Source organism: Seriola lalandi, unplaced genomic scaffold (genome assembly GCF_002814215.2).
Source record: "Seriola lalandi dorsalis isolate HSWRI2012SDOR001 ecotype SW California unplaced genomic scaffold, Sedor1 jcf7180002054703, whole genome shotgun sequence".
Taxonomy (NCBI): Eukaryota; Metazoa; Chordata; class Actinopteri; order Carangiformes; family Carangidae; genus Seriola; species Seriola lalandi.
Window position 1 is genome coordinate 559,683 of NW_019525256.1, and position 21,421 is coordinate 581,103.

Below are 21,421 nucleotides of genomic sequence, written 5' to 3' on the forward strand. Positions count from 1 at the left end.
CAATTCACCTCCCCTTTGAAATGATACACTATTCAAAGACATTTTATTTAAATGATGAATGAAGTGATGATGATGAAGTGACTCCTCAGGTATTAAAAATAATAACTCCTGCCTGTCCGTTTCTTGCAGCACATATGCAACAAGTGCTGAGTAAGTTCATGAACAAAGTTTAAAAAGTCAAAAATGTCCAACATCTTCCAGACATGTGAAACAGTGGGAGAAGTCTTGCTGATGGTCGAGCTGAGCAGCAGACTGTTGCAGTGACAGGGGGGTGAAGGAGGCCCATCCCCCGGCCTCAGATTGGACAAAGCCCGGCTGTCACGCCCGTGGGAGGAGACTCTGGTCGATTTTGAGGCGCGGTTGAAATACTCACAGTCGTATCCCTGACATCCTTTAATTTGAGCTCAGCCGCCGTGGGGTCCACACACACACAGAAGGGGGATCTTCTCATTTCCAAACCCAGCTAGGAGAAGGAGATCCGGTTGGATTTTTCACCTCTTTGGCAAGATCCTACCTATCCCAGATCTGGATTTTTAAATCTCAAAAACTCTTCGAGGTTTTTCTTTTTCGATTTTATTTTTTGTTCAGAACACCTAAGGAAAAAAAAATGGGAGCCCAGTTGTCCAAGGGTGGAGTAGCTGCTGAGGGGAAAGCCGCCGCTGACCCTGCTGCTGCCAAAGCCAACGGCCAGGTGAGTAAAGCGGGCCTGACACGCCGAGCATCAGCGGGGAGCCACATGGCTCCCAACGCCCACTGGCAGCATGGGTGCCACGGTGGGGCTCAGGGCTGCGATGGGAGCTGAGCTTGTTGCTGTTTCACACTCAGACCCGAGAGCAGACTCAGAGCTCTGTTACTCACATGTCTGTAGGAAAAATCAAAGTCAAAGAAATTAAAACAGGTTGTCTGAATCGAGGGGACCTCCAGCAGAGCAGCCGTCGAGTGGCCACGCTCGTCCCCGCTCAGCGCGCACCAGACCTGCCTTTGTTAATTCTGTCTGCTGCTCCCACAGGAGCCATCCACCGCACATTTACTCTAAGAATGACACATTCGGTCGAAATGTGTGTTTGGACCGTGTTTTCTCTCATGAGTTGGCCGTAGTCGGTCACTCTCACGTCGAACAAAAGATGCGAAGCAAACGGGTGCAAAGGATGCAAATGTGCCCTGCTGGAGGCGCATTTTGCGGAGTTGCAAACAAAGCGCCGACAGTCGCCAGTTCAAACCCTTTGCTCCAAACTCCCTGCTTTCAAGCGCTTTTCGTTTAGGTTGAAATGGAAGTTTGTGGAAATAAATTGCGCTTTGATGACTGATATGATTGTTAATTGCTGTTTGTCGGGAGCGTAAACTGAGTCTAGCCTCTGATGCCCGTTTACACATGTTAATGAACACGGATCGGTTAGACTTGACGGACTTCTAAAACCTCCGATCATGAGTGCGATAGATTTGTTGAGTATGAGTCGTAAATTGACCGTGGCTTTATCTGTGCCGCGGCTGATGTGCTGTTTGAGCTCTGGCCGCACTGAGCTCACGCAGGGAGCTGTGGTAGATGTGAGCTGCAGCTCTCGGATGAGAGCAGAAACCAGGTTTCACGGGGATTCCTTTGTTCCCCAACTCGCTGGCTATGTTGACGTTTAGATGCAGCACTACTGCCCCCGTGTGTCCGTCCAGAGTCAAGCAAACAGCTGTTGAATCCCCCTCTGAACCACTGTCAGGGCAAGCAGCTTTCCCCAAGTATGGCTGGATTAACTATTTAAATGGGCTAATGCTAATCTGCCACATGATTTGTTTGCTACATTGAAACACATTTCATCTACAATTTATCCATCTGTATATTTTGAGTAATTCCCTTTTCCAGTGCCAATGTGTTTGTTTTGGCCCAGTTTGAATATATTAATTCATAACTAATGAGAACCCTCTTTTCTGCAGGAGAACGGCCATGTCAAGACCAATGGTGATGTGTCAGCCAAGCCGGATGGGGAAGTGGCTGCTGCAGATGGAAATGGAACAGCCGAACCAGCCAAGGAGGGCGAGACCAGCGCCGGAGATGCCATCGAGCCCGCTCCTGCAGCTGAGGGCGAGGCTGCCAAAGCAGATGGAGAGGCCGCCAAGGATGGCAAGAAGAAGAAGAAGTTCTCCCTGAAGAACTCCTTCAAGTTCAAGGGCATCTCGCTGAAGAAGAGCAAGAAGGGCAGCGAGGAGGGCAAGGAGGAGGCCACCTCCCCCACGACCGAGGACAAGCCAGAGGAGAACGGCCATGCGGCCAAGGAAACCAAAGAGGAGACGCCAGCCGTTGAGGCCAAAGAAGATGAAGCTGCCGCCGACACTGCCGCAGCTGCACCCGAGGGAGAGACCAAGGCGGCGGAGGAGGCGGTGGCCCCGGCCACAGAGGCTGCTCCAGCTGAGGAGGCCGCTGCCCCCGCCGAGGGCACGACACCTGCAGCATCTGAGGGCGAGGCCAAGGCAGAGTGACTGCACCCCGCCACGGCACCTGAACTGATTTTCCAAGATTAAAGTATATAAATATATATATGAGAGACTCGTGCCACGTTCTTAAAGTTATAAACAAAACTACAAAAGAAGACAAAGGATATATCACGTTTGCTGATTCAACCACCAGTTCACTGCCTTTTATTAGTTCTTCGAAAGACGGAATCTCACCGGGCCCTCTCATGATGAAAGTGTCGGCATGTGTCGCCCCCTCATGGTACACACGGGGACTGGCGTGTGGCGAAGGTAATGGATTGGACGTGGAGCGAATCAGGAATACTGACTTATTTTCCCAATTCATGGAGAAGCATCCTTTTTAACAGCGTGGCAGCCCTATAACATTTTATTTTTCTTTCTCATCTTTTTGGGATCTAAAAATGGTCACCGTTGCAGAGCGGGGTAGACCATCTCCTTCACTCGAAATGACTGTTATACGGACACATAAACCTTTCAAATGATCTTATTAATTTTTAGAATTCTACATTCCTATGTTTTACCCCCAAATTTCAAGTATTTTGTCATGTATAGAAAAGTGAAAATCGAGGAGGGGAGGTGGAAAAAGATCTATGTCTTTGTTCGTGCATTTTCATTCTTTTTCTGGCTAAAACCACATTCAAGCTTCTTGAGTATTGCAGTGTTCACATTTCAGAGTTTATGACGCAGGGGTTGGGATTGTGTACAAAATGTGAGCTTTTTATCTGCAAACTGTCTCTGTAAATATGTTTTGGCCAATATTTTTGGTTCTCTTTATTTTGCTATCGTTTGAAGATGTTAATGGTTTTATTGTAACTTTTAATAAGGGTAAATAAATGTTTGATCCCCTCTGTCTGTGTTCTGCCTTGTGTTTCACACCATAAGACACAAAACTGTTACGAGATGGAAAGTTAGTCTTCTTTCAGGCTTTCGTTTTCATAAGGATGTTTGTTCGGGTATTATGTCACGCATACACAAAAACAATCAGTTATATAATAGAAACTGGTCAAAATCATTTATACATATATATTTCTTAAATAAGAAGTTATTATTGGGGAAAAGCTATAATTAAGATTAAATGGCAAATATAAACAAGTTTTAACATCACTTACATCACCTAGATTATGAAAATGGCACAAGAAATTGAAAACATTTGTTGCTTGTGACTCCAGACGAGGACATATAAGATCTGGTAATGCTAATTTAAGGAGAAGATGAAGGATTATAAAGGTTGCAGAGGCCTGAGTCATACTTGGTTTGTCCTTGTGCACATAATACTTACAAAAGTTCACACCTGCACCAATATTCTGTAGGAAATACATTCATATACTTGGTATGAATCCACTTACATGTAATTTGATTTATCTTTTTTTTTTCTGATATTCATTTTTCACACTAGCCCTTTGGAAAAACAGTAGTAGCACGCCATATTGCAGTCCACTAAACATGATACTTGTGTGCATGACAAATAAACCTTTAAATCCATATAATGGATTCTGTGGATGTAGAGCTGGAGGCATGTCTGTACCAGGGAAAGGGGATTTGATGTGCGCCAGAGACAGCTCCACACAAGCTTCATTATAGGCTCTCTTACATCATTATAAATTAATTATGCCAACATGTATTTGATATGTAGTCATCAGATGGCGGAATCAGACCCATTTAAATAAGAAATTCCTCGTCAAATAGTTAACATACTTCGTTTTAATTTGCTTGTCTCTGGCTCCCTCTGGTGGACTGACACGTGTATGGAGCGTGACTCTGCAGCCTGTTGCTCACTGTGAACATGACACGTTGGTCGTGTTTGGTGATTAGCCGGAGTTTTAGCCAGTGTCCATGTGTGTATCAGAGATATGTATAGCTGTATCAGAATATTTAACATCTTTTTGTGTGGTTCACCAGACGAGGTGGCCGAGTGGTTAAGGCGATGGACTGCTAATCCATTGTGCTCTGCACGCGTGGGTTCGAATCCCATCCTCGTCGCATCGGACATTTTCGGTTTGAAGACATAAATGTTCAGTGCAATGTCGCCCATTAACTTGAAATAAAACGGTTGACACGGTTGTCAAACATATACTTCATTCAATTGCTAGCGAATGCATTTTTCATTATTAGTTAATATTCAAATTATGGCATATAAATGAAAAGCCATGCTCTTGGGGGGTTTTACAGAGGCAATTGAAGGCAGCATGTAGGGTTGTCCTTAATGTCCACATGGCTGAGGTACCTGCATCGTTCATATGATCAGCTGTGAGGTGTTTTCTCATCTTGATGAAGCACTGACGGAATGTGGGTTTACCCAAATCACAATGAGTTCACTGAAGCAGCTTTTTCTTTTTAAACTTCTCTTCTTATTTAAAACGTATTTAGACAAAATCGCTAAAAATATCTTTAAATAGACAAATAGAATGGTCAATTTAACGAGGACAAGGCTGCCGTCTAGTGGTCACATAGTGAAACTATTTTCAGTATTTCCCTGATGTTTACAATATTAAATACAACCTAAAGTTGTTCATAGACTTCTGCTGCTTTTTATTTAGTTTTTTCTTAAACCTTTCCTTTCATGTGTGAGTTTGTCAGTGATATTATGAGCAGCATCATAATTCATGTGCAAATCCTGTGTATCTGTGGGAAAATAACAAAAAGACAGTCTAGAGCTTGATAAGCATTTTTATTTCATAAGCAATAAAATCTATCAGTATAACAGTAAATAAAAATAAATTGCTATATCTTAAAAGGAACTATTTGACCACATCATGATATTCCATTTGACTCTCTTTGAGTGTGGGCATGAAACTAAAAATGAAAGTAGAAATGACCTTGTCCTTAAACATCAGTCTGTCAGCTCAGCTAAAGTCCTGCCTGTACTGCAGGACTACAGCCTCAAGTCCATCACGTCCACTCATATTAAATAACAAAAATGCAATAACGTTTCTGTAATATAAATTTTAAATGCTGATAATTGAGTGACCTTAACAAATTCCACTTAGGAATCAGCTGGTTGTCAGCTATATGAAATATGAGAATCAGTAATCCACTCAATTTATCTGTGCTGTGATGAAGTCCATTCATTACTCACAGTAACTTGCTGACCAAAAAGCTCTTACAAATCCAAATCTATGATTTAAACCAGCTTTCTTGGGGGAAAGAGTTCAACCTCAGTGGATAAATTGTTGGTGGCATTTTGTTCACTGCAGTAGAAGAAATATGAATGTGCAGAGCACTGGAGGAGGCATCGTTCTCTCAGTCAGTCTGTTAATAAAGCTATTTACAGTGTTGAAGATACCAAGTGTTGTGATCTAGAATATGTGATATATTGATGTTGATGATGAATCAACATCAGACTCCTGGATGTCTCTCCTTGTATAGTACATGGTACAAAGTTAAAAATCTGATATCCAAACATAATAATCCTAGTAGTACTTTTCTTTAAGTGACGCCTTACAACACACCACCAGTCAGTGTTGATGATCCTCTTAATGGAGAACCATGTGTTTTTCTTGTTCAGCTCGATCACAGGATCACTATGTACAGGCTCTGAACCTTTCATTAGTCTTTTGGTTCAATAGTCTTAGGTAGGTAGCCTGTGTTCCTGTTGTGCGGTCACCCATCAGAAACAAACCCATAGCTTAATGACCACTGTGTCCTACAGTGTTGTAGTTGCACTGCCTTCTCTGATCTTGTCCCTCCTGTGTAAACTCAGCTGGCTCTCTGTCAGCGTTGGATCGGTCCTCCGATACTGGGACCTTGGTGGGGCTATGTTGGTGAGCTCATGTTGCTCAGCAAATATCAGTCTCTGGTTCTCGTGTCGGATCCTCAACAATTTGCTGATGCGCTTGCCTATCAGATAGATCATCTCACAAATACACATGAAGATGCAGAGTGCGCTGGATATGACCATGAACAACATGAAGATCTTTTTCTCCGTTGGACGGCTAATGAAGCAGTCGACAGTGTTGGGGCATGGTTCCAGTGTACACTTGGATAACCTGAAACAAAAGAGTAAAACAAGTTATAGCTGATACAAAACACAATGTTTTCATTTGACAAGTAATAAGATACAAGCATCACCTGGGCAGGTCATATCCATGGTATACCCTGTATAGAATATAGAGAAATGATGTGTCGAATCCAGCTTTGAAGACCAAACTAAGCAGATATGTCCACCACAGCCCCCCTCTCTTCTTGCCTGGGTTGGCGTACAGGTGAGAGCCTTGGTTCAGCTCCACATATTTCTGGTCCTTTCCCTCACGGTATTTAACATGAGCTATCACCATCAGAGACGGACACGTGACGAAGATCAGCTGCAGCGCCCACAGACGGATGTGGGAGATGGGGAAGATGTGGTCATAGCAGACATTGGTACAGCCAGGCTGGAAACAAAGTTAAAAAAGATAAAAAAAAAATAATGTTATATTTTGTAATTACTTTTTCCATAATGACTCTAATGTCATCTGTAATGGATAAAATAACTGATAGCAAGTTGGTAGGTTGTTGCATTCATGCATTCAGACAAAAAAACTGAACATAGGCTAAAATAAGAGCCAATACTTTTATTTTATACGAGGTAATACGCCTGCCATGAGATGATAAACACATAACAAAAGTACCACTACATTATGCTGTCAGAATGAGATATCAGGTCAGACGTCTGGTGAAGGTTTTAATACCTATATAGTGGTATAATAATGCAACTGCATTACTTGCAGCCTCTTGGGCCTGATCTCAAGCAAAAAAAAAACAGGCATATTTTACAGTTTTGTTTCCCCACAAGAATTCTTAGCAAAAATGAACCAATCTAGCAAGTCGGCTGCAGTATTTTCTTTCTGCAGTTTCTTATGGATTTAACTGTTGATTAAGATTTGTGTTCTAATGGTCTGAGACAGAATTAAAAAAAAAACAATTATACTGGTTAAAGGTCAACCTCTGAAGATAAATCTGATAGCTTATAAATTAACAGCCTAATATATACTAAAGTATCGAAGGGCCAGTCGAGCGATTTAGCACCACTTCTATTAGGTTTAGGAACCCACAAGAGATAGATTAAAAAAGAAGGTCAGATTGAGGCATGAGAAAGCTTTACGTTTAAGCCAGGCTCAGACTACAGAGCCCGGCCTTCGCTTCAAAAACACTGCATCCTACGCTTCCCATAATACATGTCCTTTTGTACCTTCAGTCCACGCAAGCTTTCTGTGACATCATCAGGGTAATTTTTCAGAAAACCCGACTCGTCACCATACCGACCTGTTTTCACAGGTCGGTATGGTGACGAATAAACTGTTATTCATGTGTCAAACTCACAAAGACGCGTACAGGTGGTCAAACTTACACAAACAGTTTAAACTGTCCTTTAAAGGGTTGGTACACCCAAATTACACAAAACATTTTCTCTCTTTCATTTAGTGGCGTGTAGCCATGTAGATACTTTTGTAGATATTGAGATATCTGTTTCTGAGATTTCTGTCTCTACACCAATGTAATGGTGACTGGTATTTTGTCTGGAACAAATATGGGTGAAACAACCCCTTAATTTAGCTACACAGCTTTAATCTATCTTTCAGATCCTGAGAGATAGATTAAAGAGGTTAACTCCATGCTGTACCAACCAGTTTAAGGTCCTTCTAAATTTTCTATGAATCTGAATTCATCATTCAAATTAGAAAAATGTTCATGAGCTGCCTTTCAGTGGGAAACTCAGTGAAACAGTGAAAATGCAGATCTGTAAAGTTTCATGACTGAATCTTGCACAGTTGTGAAGCTATGTCCACAGGCATGTTAACACCTGCCAAAGAACTCAAAAGCACCTGTGTGGTAGTTCCTACTACAGTGGACCACATTTTGCCATGATGACACACACACACACACACACAGACTCACACACACACACACACACACACACACACACACACACACACACACACAAACACACACACACACAGACACAGAGACACACACACACACAGACTCACAAGGTGGAAACAATACAAGCCACCCTGTTGCAGCTGGTAATAAAGAGTTGCTCTTCCATATTACCTGCCGGGTATTACACACAAAGTCTTTGCTCTCGTCGCCCCAAACCCTCTGCGCTGCAACCACAAACACCAGCACGCGGAACACAAACACCATGGACAGCCAGATCCTCCCGAATGCAGTGGAGTATTTGTTGACTCCACTCAACAGACTCTCCAGCCCCGACCAGTTCATCCCTGCTGCTGCAATGGGCTGGCTGAAGGACGCAAGCGCACCCTGTGAAACAGAGGAAGAAGGATCATGGCTGAATCATAGGTGTTTTCCTAAGATATTGCTTTTAAATGTCTTCACTCTAAGAAGGTCAAATTTAGACGAGCTACGGTTAAGGATTAGCCACAACTTGCCCAATCCAAAACATACCAATAATACTTATGTCAGATGCACCAGCTGCACCCTAAACTGGTGTTTCTGTCACAGAGCTTGCATGAGCTTGTGTGAATCATTCATACCAACTACATTACAAATCTGTTTCTGGACTGTGTGTATGCAGTAAATACAGTAGACTGAATCCAACCAACTAACTTGGTCTAATGCTTTATAAATTATTATACAGGATTATTAATGTTAACAGCTTCCCCACGAAGGAAACGTCCACACATGAGTAACATCAACAAGATGTACACAGGCAGCAGAATATAATGTCATGTTATGCTCATGGTGGAAAATGAATGTCTTGGTCAGATGGCTGGAGCGGTTGATGGATAAATCAATGTACCATCTGTCTTTTCAATACTGACGCATTAAGATATGAACAAAATAGTAAAACTATCTTTGGAATTTACCTTGACCTACCAGCAATTTTAAGTTAATGTAACAGGTAAAATTTGAATTTAAATTTATCTGTGAAGGCAACATTTTAAAGGAATAGTGTAACATTTTGAAGTATACATTTAATCTCTGCTGGTTGTCTGGTAAATGGTCCTAAGCAACAAATAATGTGGCACACAAAGCCAAATAAAAATTGCAAGCTCTCATTTTTACACTACAGTTTTAGTCTAACTGTTTCCCCCTGTGTCCAATCTCCATGCTACGCTAAGCTATCAGGGTGCTGGATGTAGCTTCATGTTTACACACATGAGAGTGGAATAGATATTTGCATCTAACACTTGGCGAGAAAGAATATTTCCCAATATGTCGAACAATTTCTATGAATCTACAGTATGTAACTTTTTTTGAAAATTTGTTTCACTTGAAATATAATCCAAAATATATGTTAATGTGGAGAGGTGCTATCAAAGGCTGCAGTGCAGATACACTCACCAAGCACTTTACTAAGTACCAAGTACCAAGAAAACATTCCCCACACCATTACACCACCTGGACTGTTGACAGAAGGCAGGTTGGTCCATGGATTCATGCTATTGACACTAAATTCTGAGTCTACCCATCCAGATTGTTCAGACCAGGCTAAGTTTTCCCAGTCTTCACCTCCCCAGTGTTGGTGAGTCTCTGCTCACTGTAGTCTCACGTTTCTGTTCTTGGTGACAGGAGAGGAACCTGACGACCAGTTGTAGCTCATCTGCCTCATGCTTCAACATGTTGTGTATCCTGAGATGCCTTTCAGATTACCACAGTTGTAAAAGTGGTTATCTGAGTTACTTTAACCTTTCCATCAGCTCCAACCAGTCTGATCATTCACCTCTGACCTCTCTCATCAACAAGTCCGCAGGACTGCCGCTTACTAGATGTGTTTTTGTTTTTCGCATCATTCTGATTCTAGAAACTGTTGTGTGTGAAAATCATAAGAGATCAGTAGTTTTAGAAATAATCAAACTGGCACCAACATTCATGACATGGTCAAAGTCACTGAGATCGCACTGCTGCCACATGATTTGGCTGATTGCATGAATAAGCAGTGTACAGGTGTTCCTAATAAAGTGCTCAGTGTGTGTATATTCCCCTCTACAGTTTCTGAGCAAATTATGTCCTTCTAGCCAACCAGTGAAAGCCAAAGACTTTTTTGTCTCAAAATTAAAGTAGTAATGAGTTTCACCATATGATGGTATCAATAAATGTTTTAGTCATCATTCTAGACACACTCATCTACACATGCACGTGTCTGGTGTTTATACTTAATCACTGTGCATTTACAGTTTATCGTAATGAGATTGACTCCTGGGGTCAATCATGCTACATTCACTGACTCTTAAAGATGAGCCTTGATCAGTCTTTGTTTGTCCATATGCTCCACCATGGACCCTGTTTAGTCTGTACACACAGCTGCTGTGTGTGTAGTTGCTGCTGTGTGTGTAGTTGCTGCCGTGTGTGTAGTTGCTGCTGTCTGCTGCTGCTGCTGCTGAATGAACACAGTGGAAACACCAGTAGCTGTATGTGTGTGAGGGTAATGAGGTTCAAGAATGAAACAATCCAATATCATCTGTTCAGTATAAATACAACTTAAATCATAAACCTTGTGGCATGTGTGCGGTTTCAGGGTTTATGTTGCCTGGATACTGGGTTGTGTGTATGTGTGTGTGTTTAACAGATGAATCTTTCCTTGCAAACAAAATCCAATGTACACTGATCTGCACAGTTTTCCATTGAAGTCTCATGGTTGCCGTAGAAACTTGTGGCTTACATTACATAGATATAAATCTTCATCTTTTCTGTTGCTATTATACAGGAGACTAACTTTCCGCTTTATTGGTGTGAAACACAATAACAGAATCATTAAAAATGTGTATCCAATACAGTATTTCACCGCAGACACTGTTCCTATCACATGTCAAACCCATATGTTTACAGTATGTGCAGAAAATGTCAACGCTGTAACCAGGTTTAATGTCGTTGTATGTTGACTTAAAGGATGTATTCAGCAATTAGTAATTAAGCAATGGAAGATATGTGAAGGTGGGTTTTTTTTCACGTAAAACACAAGGAATTTATGCTTTTTTTGTAAAACATAAGGTAAAAGAAGAAACTGCTAATGTGGTTTCCTACTAGGTTACTAGAAAAACAAGAAACATTACATCCATATGGGATCTGTGACACCATCCTCAGGCATGTATGGTTTCTGGCACAGTGGAGGATCACTCACTGTTTAGAAAAGAGTAAAATATTTAGATCTCAAAGAACAGGAGTGGCTCAGCACTGAGGACTTTTCTGTCTTAACACTTTAAACTCCAATGCAGATTAGTTTTTCTCTTTCACATGGGTAAAATAAAGTAGGTTATCAGCACCAGTGAGACTTGTACAGGCTTGTAATGGCTGCTATGACGACACACAGCTCTGGGTTGATCGTAATAAGACGTTTGCCATTTTCTACATTTATATTAGTATTTTTTTTTTTTTATACATGTATCCATCAGGAAGTAAGTGTCAAATGCTGCAAGTTAAATTTAGGCATTCATGTTATGCCACAAGTCTGAACAACAATAAGCTGAAGGAAGGAAGCAATTAGATACTTCATGTACCATCAGAGGCAATGTGGAAAGTTTTAGTGTGAGTATGCTACACTCCACCACGCCTTTGTCTGTGTGCTGAATCTACTGTTTATGTAAAGACCACTTACTGTTTTATGTAATTGTTTCTTTATAATGATTGCTCTGTATCCTCCCCTGAAATGTTTGTGTCCTAGTCACAGGAGAAGTTACTCCCATTGTCTTTTTAAAATTTTTGACTGACTCCGTGGCTTCCCTCTTTGTTGGCATAACTAACAACTTGTATCCATATTGTTTTCGAGTTTAACAAGAAAAAAGCCCCCACTACTATAACTCAGTGTGTGTACTGTATAAACACACCACTAGTTACAATCTTTTGTTTACCCCTCAGTCCAGACTTTAAGCATGCGATACAGTAAAATGTAAGAAAATCAAAGTAGAAAAAACTTACCCGGTGCTGAAACCTTTCTCAAAAGAACCAAATGTGTCGACACCAGAAGGAGAAGATAAATGTACAGCACTGAAGTTAAATGTGGTGAAGGAAAACGTAGTTTTCCGCTCCTTCCTCTCTCTCTGTTTCTGTCCCTACTCTCTCGCCCTTTCCTCAGAAATCCTGCCAAACCAGATTCAGCAGCTGCTACGTCATCACAAACACACACACACAGACACGCACACACACATTTGAGCACAGGCTTTACATGCCCTGTCTTGTCAGTTTGTGGAGACTCCACTCCCTACAAGCCATGTAACCTTACACCTCATAAATAGGTAAAGGTAGAGACACATATGCTTTATTGGGCAAGGAAACAGGACATCCATCCTTGCCGACCAGCAAACCGGCTTGTTTTACTATATTCATAGGGTCAAAACCTAGGAGATCCCTTTGTATTTGTGAAGTCTGACAGGTTTATGGGAACCAAAATGCTGGACCCCACATGTTGAAATGGCTGTTTGAGGGTTAAGACTTGGTTTCAGGGTTAGTGTTAGCATTCGGTGTAAGGTAGGGTTAGGTTAGGGATTGGGTTAGGAATTCAGTTGTGACGATTAAGGTTAGGGTAAGTGGCTAGGAAATGCATTTCAATGATGGGACCCGACAAAGATAAGTGTGCAAGGATGTGTGTGTGTGTGTGTGTGTGTGTGTGTGTGTGTGTGTGTGAAAGGAGTAAGAGACAGTGGGAGAAATGCCACACCCTCTATGCTGTTACGCAGTGTCCAGGAAGCCTGTGCAAATGTGCAGTGCGCAGTGAGTTCACACAGAAACTAAATAAATTGAGTATTTATCAGTTTCGGTATCTTATTGCAACAGTTTATTTTCAAGAGAATAGCTGCATAAAATAAGATGAAACAAATGCTGTAAGTCCGAATGTATACAAGACCATTGACCAATGTATTCATGAGCTGTCAATATATAGTTGTGTGAGTCTGATAGTGAAATATATGAAGATGAAAAGATAAATGATGAGTAACAATTAAGAACATTTGAGATAGCATCACTTTACAACAATATGTACAGGTGGACAATTATGGTTTAAAACATGGTAGAAAATGTTGTAATGCCAGCAGGCTAAAGGTTAGAGGTCAAGTTTTAAAGCACATAAAAAGCACATTTAATGCATTTTATTAATTAATTGTTTTTTTTTTTTTGTGGAATGTAGGTAAAAACCTCCACTAACTTAAAACTTAGTTTGAAAAAGTTTTAAAAACATCCATAACATTTCATCACCCAGTTACAACTTTTTCTAATTTGTTTCACCACCAGCATTGGTTTATGTTAAATTTGCAAGAGGTGGGTTTAATAATGCCGGAAGTAGAGACTGTTGGTCTACAAATTAAAAGGGTACATGGGGGGTACGTTTTCGTGTTTTATTTTTGAAAAGCTTGCCGCCGGAAATTGTGATATTTATTGCGGCTAACTCGACATTTCTGTTCAACATGTCTCCTTTGCAGGCTCTTCTCACTCATTAGAAGCGTCTGGCTTTTTCGTGAAACTACTACGTTTGGTAAGTATCTACGTTAATCGTGGGTCTTTGACATCGACGTAGCAACCGTTACAATTGTGTAACTAATGCCACCGTTGTTAAACAGCCCGCTGTTCTCGCTGTCATTCGGCTGTTATTGAAAAATCGGCGAATGCTTTAGCCTTGCAAGTGTTAGCTCGCTGTTTATTCTGGGAACATGGTTATTGACCTGGTTCTATATGACAGAAGGCGATGTTGATTCCTCTCGGGAGGTAACTAGTTTTTAAGTCCTGCGCTAGCATTTTGTCTTTAACTGGTAATGACATTAGCTTTTGTATATACATTACCGTTAAGCTAGCTGTTTGATATTTAACATTAGAACATCGACCTGGCAAACGTTAACAGTCAAGCGGTTTGTTTTTGGCCATGGCTACGTCTGTACAGGCTTAAAAATAAGTAACTATCTAAATACTGAGCTTCTAACAATTTGTAGTTAGCTGTGATTTAAATACTGTCGATGATTCGCAGGTGCAAAATCCGATCTCTGACCATTGGTAGAGTTTAGCTAACTGAACACCGTACTGTTCCGTTACTTTCGTGTGGACACAATGTCACTCCAAAGTCTATGTAAAATTAGATGTTGTCCAGAGACATAACCTTATCCGTCATATACACAGCATAGCAAAACATAAGCCAATGATCTCTTTTGTACAGGGAGGTTGATGTTGAGAATTTTTTCATGAACAGGTAATAAGGGGAGCTACTACACGCAGGTGGCTGAGCAGTGTTAACATGTTGTCTTCTACGCAGCAGGTTAGCAGCAAGCTAGCGGGCCGTTGTCAGCCAGGACCCAGAAAAGCAGCATCATCATCAATGGTGTGTCTACATCCCGGAGCCGTCACATTTTCCTGTGTCCGCTCAATGAACTATCTCCTCAGCTTTCATCACAGTGAGTGTTTATCAGTAGTCACTGCAACACTGTCTCACCTGTTGATACAATGACGAATTTAGCAGCTAGGCATCACACTTGCAATTCATTACTCTGTCTCTCTCAGGCTGCACATGTATGGCGTTTGCGAGGCTTGGAGGGGAGTTTTGCCAAGCCCAGCACCTGCTGCTTATTGTGGACAAGTGAACAGGAGACACCAGCTAGGCGCAATCACTGCCATTCACACACACACAGGTGTGTAGCCTAAAGACCGGTCGTGTCTTTATTCAGGAACATCATGAAAAAACTCTTCGTGTTTACTCTGTTACAGTCCATAGACAGCAGAGAGTAGAGTTACAGTGAATCAGTGGCAATACAAATACTGATTTCAGTGTCCATTCATAGCTAGTCATTCATGTCACCCGGTGTTGGCCTATAAAAGACAAGAGTAAGTGCATGAAGTTTAAGGACATCATCCCATTCATAAGTGGATATCAGATAAAAACATTTTAGTTAGTTTAGTTAGTTATATGACAGCAGTAGACAAAAAGATCCTATTCGCATTAAAATAACGAGGAAAAACCAGTATTGAAGGATACTTTTAGTTGGGCTTATAGCATTGTAAAAAATGAATGATTATCTGTGTGTCTGCCTCAAAGGTCCTCACTGCCATCCTGCTCAACCCATATGAGGAGAAGCCAACCTTCAGTCTGTCGGCTGGCCTGGGGAGTAGGGGAGGCTTTGGTTTTAGTCCGGGAGTTTCCTCTCTGCTCTTCTCTTTTCCTGCTTTTCCTTTCTTCTCCTCTATCTCATACAGATCTTCTCTGAATGGGCTAACGGATCTGAAGGGAAGGAAGGAAAGAAGGATAAATCTTTTTCTGTCTTCAGTTTTTTCCTTCTGGACTTTAGGTGTCCTCTCTCCAGTCGTTTTGATCCCAATCTGCTAGGTTTTGATTTTTGTTTTTAACCAAGCCAATTTTAGTTTTTACTTCATTGCCAAGAAAAGTTTAGATTTTTTTCTTCTCATTTCTCTCCCAGGAAATTTATCTAGTCCTTTTTGGTTTTTATTCAAACTACTTTTTGTCGCCAAAGGAGTAGAATATTTACATTCTTTTAATCTTTGCCCATAAATCATAATTCAGTTTAGTTATTTTTCTATTTTTGCAGTCAGAAGGAGTTTCACTTTGATTCGTTTGAACACCTCTTACTCAATTTTTTAAAGCACAGTACTTTTCTGATCTTTAATTCTTTATTAACAAACCTTTGTGGGTCTAAAAATGAACCGACCGGCTCCAGTGGAGATCTCCTATGACTGTCTGAGATTCCTCATCACGCACAACCCCACCAATGCACAACTGGGAAGGTTTATAGAGGTAGTGCATTTTTTAATCACAATTTTTAAATTTTGATTTATAGCTGAAGCAAAAGTGACATGTTGTCTATAAATCTCTGTGTTTTGATAGGATCTGAAGGCATTTGAAGTTAACACCCTGGTGAGAGTGTGTGCTGCTACATATGACAAGACACCAGTGGAACAAGAAGGCATACACGTTTTGGTAAGAATTACAGAGTGCATTAAAAGGTGCAGCAAGCCATCAGGTTATTGACACAGGAACTTTCAGCAACTGATAGCCATAACTAATCAGTTGCCATAGCAACAATAACCACATGGAAATAGTGCAAACACCTCTAGACCATTCTTGATCGATGAATTGCTTTTACCATGTTTCTCGAACACTAAGTCAGTCTAGATTTCAACCACAGAATCATGACAGCTGATAGGTTTGCAACAAAAAAGAGGTCCAATAAAGACTCAATTTTCCTTCCAGGATTGGCCATTTGATGATGGATCAGCCCCCCCAGACCAGGTGGTTGATGACTGGCTGAACCTGCTGCAGACAAAGTTTAGAGATGAGCCTGGCTGCTGTGTGGCTGTGCACTGTGTTGCTGGACTAGGACGGTCAGTATGGACACAAGATTATTTAAATGCTGATTATTACATGTGAACAGCTTCATTTGTTTTTTTTTAACCAAAACACGTTTAAAAAAAAAAAAAGAAGATTCCTGATATGTATCCCTTATATTTAGTTATTGAGGAGCGGATGGGGAGTGTCTGAATCAGCTTTCACTGTCATTTACTCTCTTTATACACATGCTTATTTCTAGTACTTTTCCACTGGTCTAATAATCCCTCTAATATTACCAGTTCTAGCAAGCTGTTGTGAAATGTGACGGACAGACATTAGCCAAAGGGGTTAGCGTTAATTCTGAAAAGGCAGTGTCTCAGTTTTACACCGTCTTTGGTGAAAATCAGATGTGGATATATTTTCCATTACGCCATTTAAGCAGAATGAATGTAATGCTATATGTTAACGGCTCATTAGCTGTCTTCCACTGGTAAGCCATCATATTAGTTAGCTTCATGGCTAACTAATCTTGTAACAGGTAAACTGCAAGAAAGTGTTTTATAGCAGATGTCAGCTCCATAGTGATGAGGGAGAAAATGACGGGGCTGTTGTTCATTTACTTGCTAGAACTGTCTTACTAGACTGTTTCATAGCAAATTTGGTTGGTAATACAACAAAAACACTGGTAATAAAGTAGCTCAAGCTTAATTTAGTTATTGGCTTATTGGCTGTTACAAACACTGACAGTGATTTATCTGTTATTAGCATAATTCAGCCGAAATCAGCCTGCCAATGTATCACTCAGGCTCTAGTATAAACTTGGCATGCATTGTCAGTTGTGATAATGTTGCACAGTTGCTAAGCTCTGTTTGCCATGGCCCTTTGATCCGTAGCTACAGGGGTCCAGAGTGAAATCAGGATTTAACCTGATAAAGAGTAAAGCTAGAGCCAAAGGATAGAGCACCAACTGAATGGATGCACTGTTTTCAGGTCTGTGATTTATGCAGTGCTACAGAGCCAGAGCACTGTTGTTTCTGTGTTCCCAAACAGATGGTTGTAAGTTTTTATCCATTTGTTTTTTGTCCTCAGAGCTCCTGTGCTGGTGGCCCTGGCTCTAATTGAGTGTGGGATGGAATATGAAGATGCAGTGCACTTCATAAGACTGTGAGTACTAAGCTGTGATTCTACCCTTCACCATTTAACTTGATTGTCCTGAACAACTGCTCGGTCTTTTCATGTACTGTGTTCAGCACCATCCCTGTAGGTGCTCACACGCCTTTCACTGTTTTTTATAAAGCTGCCGCTTATCTCTCTTTTTCTGTCAGGAAGCGTCGTGGAGCGTTCAACTCCAAGCAGCTGCTTTACCTTGAAAGCTACAAACCTAAACTGTGTCTGCGCTCCAAAGATGCCAACGGTCAGAGCTGCTGTGTACAGTAGGAATCTGCAACACCACACATCTTCACTGCAACGACATAGGAGACTTAAATCTTTTGATGTTAAATGAAAAGTTGACGTCTTTGGGTTTTGGTTTTTTTTTTTTTGATAATGTGAACCTATAAAATCTATTCAAAGCACTTCGTGGAATTCCAGAAATTCAAGGACCTCACTGCAAAGTTCTGCAAATATTCTAAAAAGTTTAGTCACGTAACCTCTGATTTTACATCAAAAATTAACCTAAAAAAGTGGAAGTGTTAAAGGTTTTTATTTCTGTTCCTTTATCTTTAACCTCATCTTAATATGTAGCAAAACACAAAACCACACAAATACTTCCCCACAGTCAAACAGAACAACTTTTAACTGTCACTGTGAATTCAAGTTTGTTTAAAAAAAACAAAACAAAACCCCCCCCCCCAAAAAAAAACAACATACATCCCAAAGGTCACTGTCTCAATTCGATGATAGAGGCGCAGCTACAGTAAATGCTGCTGATTTTAACAGACTGATTTAAAATGTTTATGTTTGGATCAATCGAAAACTTGATATTTGTTCTAAGCAACAACAATACAAATGCTGAGTAAATAGTTGGCAGTATGTACTCTCAGAGGCTTGCTGGTTTATTGCACATCAATCCTCACACAGATTTATTTATTCCAATCTTTGCTCACTGACCAAATCAATGTCCTGCAGCCAGAATGTGGTGTACACAATAAAGAACTAGGACAAGTTAGAAAACATTAAGAAATATGCTTAAGATTAAAAGAGGAAAAAAAAAACAACTTGTCCTCGGTTTGATGCAAATGTGTGATATACTATATTTAAACAACACTACAATCTACCTACTTACTCTATGTCCCGAGTCAAAGTCATAGGTGCACAGTCTGCTTCTCTGGAACAAACTCATGTTGGCCGCACATGTTTGACACTGTCATTCATATTGTCACCAAGGCAACAGGGCCAACATATAAAAGATCAGTTGGTGAATGTATTCATAGAGGAATACTTAAAGGTTTTGGTAGATTATCAGTGTTTAGTTGTTGAAAACACAAACAAAATAATATCCTTAGTAGTGGCTGCAGTGGTTCATGCTTACATTTCACTATACAAAGTGTTAAGTGATACTCAACACTTTGTATGATTGAGCGGTAGCATATCCGTATTTCTGCTAGATAATACTGAGTGATGATCTGTCCAGAAGTTGCTGTTGATTGACAGTAAGCTCCATGCAAACACATGAGCATCTACTGTTAAAGATGGTACAGAAATAAGCTGGTATTTAACAGAGTAGGAGGAATGAGCTTTTAGATGCACAAACACTTAAGATCATTTTGGTGACCCAGGTGTCTTCACTAAAAGGACAATCTTCCAAATACTTTCTGTATTCCTATTACAACAACCATAGAACAGGACTGTGTGCCAACATGGCTGCCACTGAACACTTAATGGCCGTTGTTAATCTGCGGCTCTGTACCTACCTATCTGTCTGGTCAGCTGCTGTGTTCGTAAGATGCTGTTGGTCTTTGTGTTGTTACCATTTTTCTATAGGTTTTATTTTCTTTACCTTGTGTACCTTTTGATCTATTTGTACTTGTTATTTATTTATTGATTCCTCTGTGTTTCTTTGTGAAATGTCCGTCTGCTGGGAAAAAAAAATCTACTAGTCCTCTTGGAAAATTAAAGTGTTTAGTACTGTAACTGCTGGGTTTGTTTTTTTGGAACTATTTTGAAAATCATCCAGTTTTAAGTGTCTGTATTGTACGTTTTAGAAAGCAAGGAATTGTCAAACATCACACTTTCATTTTCAAGCATTTGAAGCATTTGGAATTAATTAAACTCTCAGGATTGTGTCAGAATCAGATAACCACTGCAACACTGATCACTTCTACATTGAATACATAATCAAACTGCTACAAGTCTATCTAATCCCTTTTGATAATACAAAGCTGTGACCTTCATATCAGTGGAAAACATGTTACATATTCCCCAAAGCGCATTTTATGTATATACATTTGTAAATTCAGCTTTACAAACTGCAGATCTGCTTCTACCACAGTCCCAGGTCACAATGATTGGACTGTATGTAGCTTCACCTCTAACCTGGCAGCTGCCTAACATGAGGCTGAGCTTTACCCAGACCTCAGTGAAGTGTGTTTTTATGAGTGTGTGAGAGACAGTGAGAGATTGCCTGTGGCTGTGGTGATGCTGTGTGAATGTGGCTGTCAGAGCGGAATCGCAGCATCACATGGATCCAATGGATGATTCAAGGTTGATTGGTTTTATTGACTGACCTGACAACACACAAGCACAGGAACTAACCTTGAATAAAAGGGACACATTGAATAAATACAATAAATGTCCATTAACTAGGTTTTAGACCCATTTTTTTTTTAAATTTAGCTCAGTAATAGGTCGAGACTACTAGCTGATTGATCAATTTGTCAGAAAAGCTAAAACAAACAAAAAAACAACCATCTTTATAACTGATGAATAATTTAGTTAGAAAACAGCTTCTTGAATGACAGGACTTGCTGCCCTTCTCTGAGCTCTGCCATTGGAAAATGAAAAACTTGTAGTTGTTTTGGTTGGACAAAATGAGACAGGACCTTGATAAAATGTGTTGACATTTAATAGATGGAAGGATTAACCAAAAAAATAATTGACAGAGTAATTAATGATGGAAAAAAAATGTTATTCAGAGCCTTAAGAAATTCCACTGATATTTTCTTTTTCCTAACTGTTTCATGTTCAATGCACACAAAAAATGGACAAATTACAAAACTACACATTACATCCTGGTGGATGTTTTCAAGATAAGATTAGCTCAAACTCATTTGTTACATATAATCATTGGCAATTCAATAAAAGTGCTTCACAGTCATAAAACAGAAAATGTATTAAAACACTGATGCAGACAACACACTCAAGCAAAAACCTCGACCTTTTCAGATGGAAGTACCAATCTTTCTAACAAATGAGGTTATTCTTGGAGTGTTTGTAACTAAAAGCCCTTCAGTCCAACCATACAACTCATTAATGCCTTTTTCTGTGTGTACAATGCTGACAGCAGAACAGGACAGTTTTATATGAATGTATATAAAAAGTGGAAACAATAACTTCTAGTCAGTTCAGTTCAACCCACCAAGATAATTGCAAAGATATTCAACATCACTAAGTGTAATGCAAAACTTCAAATAAAGGTAAAAAGACTTCACCTGCATAATAATACAATAATACAATTTACAGCGAGTGTAAAGAGACAAGTTAAGAAGTGTGTTTTCTGCCAGTGTGTTGTTTGCTCCTGTCGACAGTAGAGGGCATCAACCT

At 40.3% G+C, this 21,421-nt stretch overlaps 3 protein-coding genes and 1 non-coding gene across 5 annotated transcripts; 3 read left to right on the forward strand and 1 right to left on the reverse strand.

The window, feature by feature from the left end:
• The first annotated feature begins 389 nt into the window (after positions 1-389).
• On the forward strand, positions 390-3,308 carry marcksl1a (MARCKS-like 1a). Its single transcript, XM_023424088.2, has 2 exons — positions 390-691; positions 1,924-3,308. Exons 1-2 carry the CDS (start codon positions 608-610, stop codon positions 2,464-2,466), a joined length of 627 nt encoding a protein of 208 aa, XP_023279856.1. The 5' UTR covers positions 390-607; the 3' UTR covers positions 2,467-3,308.
• A 1,050-nt stretch (positions 3,309-4,358) lies between these two features.
• Positions 4,359-4,440, forward strand: trnas-gcu (transfer RNA serine (anticodon GCU)). The gene has a single exon. It is a non-coding gene; the product is annotated as a tRNA-Ser (tRNA).
• A 669-nt stretch (positions 4,441-5,109) lies between these two features.
• gjb9a (gap junction protein beta 9a) lies at positions 5,110-12,478 on the reverse strand. Its single transcript, XM_023424100.2, has 4 exons — positions 12,319-12,478; positions 8,491-8,703; positions 6,529-6,830; positions 5,110-6,446 (listed from the first exon to the last, which is right to left on the reverse strand). Exons 2-4 carry the CDS (start codon positions 8,659-8,661, stop codon positions 6,104-6,106), a joined length of 816 nt encoding a protein of 271 aa, XP_023279868.1. The 5' UTR covers positions 8,662-8,703; positions 12,319-12,478; the 3' UTR covers positions 5,110-6,103.
• A 1,300-nt stretch (positions 12,479-13,778) lies between these two features.
• LOC111668135 (protein tyrosine phosphatase type IVA 2-like) lies at positions 13,779-19,792 on the forward strand. Of its 2 annotated transcripts, none has more exons than XM_023424095.2 (8): positions 13,779-13,867; positions 14,636-14,774; positions 14,881-15,008; positions 15,413-16,126; positions 16,217-16,309; positions 16,583-16,713; positions 17,750-17,824; positions 17,986-19,792. In XM_023424095.2, the coding sequence occupies exons 4-8, from the start codon at positions 16,031-16,033 to the stop codon at positions 18,095-18,097; spliced, it is 507 nt and encodes a 168-aa protein (XP_023279863.1). In that variant the 5' UTR covers positions 13,779-13,867; positions 14,636-14,774; positions 14,881-15,008; positions 15,413-16,030; the 3' UTR covers positions 18,098-19,792. The 2 variants fall into 2 exon arrangements, with proteins under 2 accessions (XP_023279863.1, XP_023279864.1); XM_023424096.2 differs by having other exon boundaries at positions 14,639-14,774.
• Positions 19,793-21,421: the final 1,629 nt, after the last annotated feature.